This window comes from Meleagris gallopavo, chromosome 1 (genome assembly GCF_000146605.3).
Source record: "Meleagris gallopavo isolate NT-WF06-2002-E0010 breed Aviagen turkey brand Nicholas breeding stock chromosome 1, Turkey_5.1, whole genome shotgun sequence".
In the NCBI taxonomy this organism is placed as follows: Eukaryota; Metazoa; Chordata; class Aves; order Galliformes; family Phasianidae; genus Meleagris; species Meleagris gallopavo.
In genome coordinates, this window is record NC_015011.2 from 140,558,978 (window position 1) to 140,562,395 (window position 3,418).

The 3,418-nt window shown below is 42.7% G+C and overlaps 1 protein-coding gene across 1 annotated transcript in view; it reads right to left on the reverse strand.

Moving 5' to 3' along the window:
- The window catches only part of UBAC2 (UBA domain containing 2), a 97,217-nt gene extending 93,936 nt beyond the window's left edge, over positions 1 to 3,281 (reverse strand). The window contains exon 1 of the mRNA XM_010728648.3: positions 3,182 to 3,281. Coding sequence (XP_010726950.1) covers positions 3,182 to 3,266 — 85 coding nt within the window. The 5' untranslated portion in view covers positions 3,267 to 3,281. The remainder of the gene's footprint in view (positions 1 to 3,181) is intronic.
- Between the last annotated feature and the right edge of the window lie 137 nt (positions 3,282 to 3,418).

Sequence of the window (3,418 nt, forward strand, 5' to 3'; positions counted from 1 at the left end):
AGCCCAGGTCTAGCACCACAGCCCAGCCCTGAAGCCCCTCCTGAAGGCCATGTGTCATAACATGCTTCTGAAACACAGTGCAAGGGTTCCTTACAGGTGAGCTCAGCTCCAGCTCCAGCTAGGATGCTGTCCTGTGAGTTGTCCCTGTATGCCTGCACAGGACCTTCTATGACCCAGAGCTACGTGTTTTTTTGTTTCCCAGGGTTACACCAGTCCTTCCAATATTCCAGAAAATAGAAAGTTTCTGCTACTGTGTGCAAACAGTCTTTGTCCTTTTAAATGGTGTTCTCCTTTTTTCCCTGATTTCCATCCCTTGCAATTGTAACACATACCAGTTGTGTTTATTTTTACATCTCCCCCAGCAAAATCACGTGTCATGCACTGAGTAGGTGTGCTATCGGTTCCCAGCACAGTCATACCTGATACTGCCTGGTAGGTATTCAGCATCTCCCTCCTAGCAAAGGACCTACTTCTTTGAACTGCCTTGCAGGCATCTGGCATCGGATCACTAGTTTGCTAGTGGGGCTTGCTTTTATCCATGTCTTTTTTCTTTCAATTTTCAAGAACATCTCTATCTATATACATAATTTTAAAAAGCACTGAGCTATGATACCATGTACTAGAGAAATACTCCATATAAGAACTAATTTAAACCACACTGCTCAAAGCCACCAGACAGCTCATAGAAAACACATGGATAAGGTCGAGGACTTCATTACACAGGTCCAACTATTCAAGCATTATTTATGAGAAAGACAAAGTTCACCAAAAGCAGTCAAGCTCAAGTGTAATATCTGAGCCTATATATGTAATATCTGTGATGAAGTACTTACAAGTTCTGAATGCTCTTCCAATGTAGATAATACACTTCACTGAACTACAGTGCCAGGCCACAAAAGGGACTTCTCTCATGGCCACCTACTGTACTGCTGGCACCCATAGCACGGAGATCTCCCATAAAGTTATCTCAGGGCAAGTAACACAGAAATAGTTTGCACTTACAACTAAGTTTGAAAAATATTGTTTGCTCAGCACAGCAGCAGTACATTAACACAAATAAAAGTCAGCCATCACCAAGTGAAGATTGAGAAACGAAAAGAGCCAATGGCTCTGTCCGTGCCTAGATATAGATGATATTTTTTAGGACCATTTTAACAGTTGACTCTAAATGATACAACAACTGCCTTACCCTGAATGAAGAATAACAACAGCCAGGACAGCTATGGGATATAAGTAGGGTTCAGAAAAGCTTGGCTGAGCTAACCTTGCTTGTAAAATCAATAGTAGTATTCCCAATCACCTTGCAAAAGCAAAATAAGATTCAGATTAAACGTTCAGATTAAACGAGCCTGACAATATTGGTCTAGAAACTTGGGAAATGCAGCTACTCAGTAGCCTGCACATACAGATATAGAACTGAAATCAAAGTAGGCTAGTTTCTCATTTAGTCTAGCACTTGTGATTTTGTCCATGCATGCACCAAGGACCTCCTTCCCCAAAATATTAAGATGGGATAAAAGGAAGCTACTGTGTCTTCCTCATATGTCTCCTAGAATTAGTATACTATTCAGTCACATCAGTCTACCAAAGTATGTTACTTCTGCCACATTTTTCCATATTATGTTTGGAATGTTAAACAATAATTTAATTCTAACAAGCACATAGGCTTTTTATTGGATTTACAAGCTGTCTTCTCTGAAACCCACAGTTGCCATATCTGGGATAAAACAAAAGACAGAATCAGCCATAACATTAATTTAAAGCTCAATAATTTTTACACCATGAGCACCATGAGGAATTGCATATGAAAAATGTCTCCTCACCCTAAACTTAACATTCTAATAAGTCCATTCCACACAATCAGAGTGAAAACTAAGGCCAGCTTACAACTTCTACTTAACAAGCAATTTGAAAGTATTCTAATCATGTCAGAGTCTCCCTATAGTTTAAAAGAGTTTAGTTTCCATCAAAACAGGGACGCCAAAGCACCAGAAAATGGGATGCAAGAAGGGGAAAAGAGTAAAGGAGTATTAGGTGAAAGGAGACAAGCTTTGTAGGAAGCTGATCCTGAATTTGTTCTATGCACTGCACTGAATACAATGTAACAATTCTCAAATTGCTTCTCTCCTGGCAACACAAATTATTAAACTCATCTTTGCATCTTTGTAACGTTTCCAGAGTCTGCAATAGCCCACAGTTACTCACTTCGCTTCATTCCAAAATTAGCAACGCGAATAATAAACTAAGAATTCAAAGAACAAGGATTATAACATCTTAGTCCAAGGTGCTACCAATCTTCCTTAGATCATTAGTACCAGATGGAGTAAAAAGTTTAAAGCTGGCTGCAATTCCAGCCACTAGGAGTCAACAGTTATTCTCCTGTCTCTTTCAGACGAGGATTAAACACGATGCACAAGAACCAAAGAACTTCAGATGAGTTAAAGAACTATTTAAGTTCTGATAAAAAGTTTCAGAATCAAAAAGTTTTTCAAAAAGGTGACTGGGCCAAACCACTGCACACCTACTCCTGGAAAACTGACTCTGGTGGAACTGGTGGAACACTTTGCCTAAGGAGCCCATTCAGACTCACACTGCAAACACCCGGTGGAGATCTGGGGTCACAAAATGGTTGTCCATTTTGGCATAGCTAACGACGAGAACTCTGCTGGAAGGCATGACAACAAGGCGATGGGACAGAATGCAGGAGTCACTGGCATTTCTGACATGTTTAATTCAGACACTAAAATCTTTACTCCGAGAGAGATAAAACCAACAACTAGGTCAATTTTTAAATGACCTAAGATAGGCATTCAAGGCCAGGCTGGATGTGGCTCTGGGCAGCCTGATCTGGTGGCTGGCGAGCCTGCACATAGCAGGAAGGTTGAAACTAGATGATCATTGTGGTCCTTTTCAACCTAGGCCATTCTGTGATAGGTGACTGAAACAACAACAACAAAGATTTACCAAACTGTGCCATTACGTGGCTTGAACCGAACACTACAGGTGTTACAAAGGCACTCAGAGGCAGCACGCTGGGCTATGGGAGCCCTCAGCCTGACCCGCCACATCACTCGTACTACACTCTGACTGGCGTCTGGTTGTCCTATCTGAGGTGAGTCGGTGAGGAGTGCACTTTGTATCAGTTTATCGGAGAAAACAACAAGGAGGTTGACCTACGCACACTGTGCCAGCAGAACGGCATCTCCGCGGGGCCAGCACGGATCATTCTGCCGACCACAGTTCACCCGCTCAGCCAAACCAGGCATCTTCTCACGCCACGTACTTTCTTACAGCTTTACACATCGTCTCGCACCTCTGAAGGGCTGTTCTACGGCACGGAAACAATCGCCCACCGGGAGCCGTCACTGCAGCACGACGTTACCAGACCCTCCCTCCCCCCCCGTCGGTGCTCCCCGTG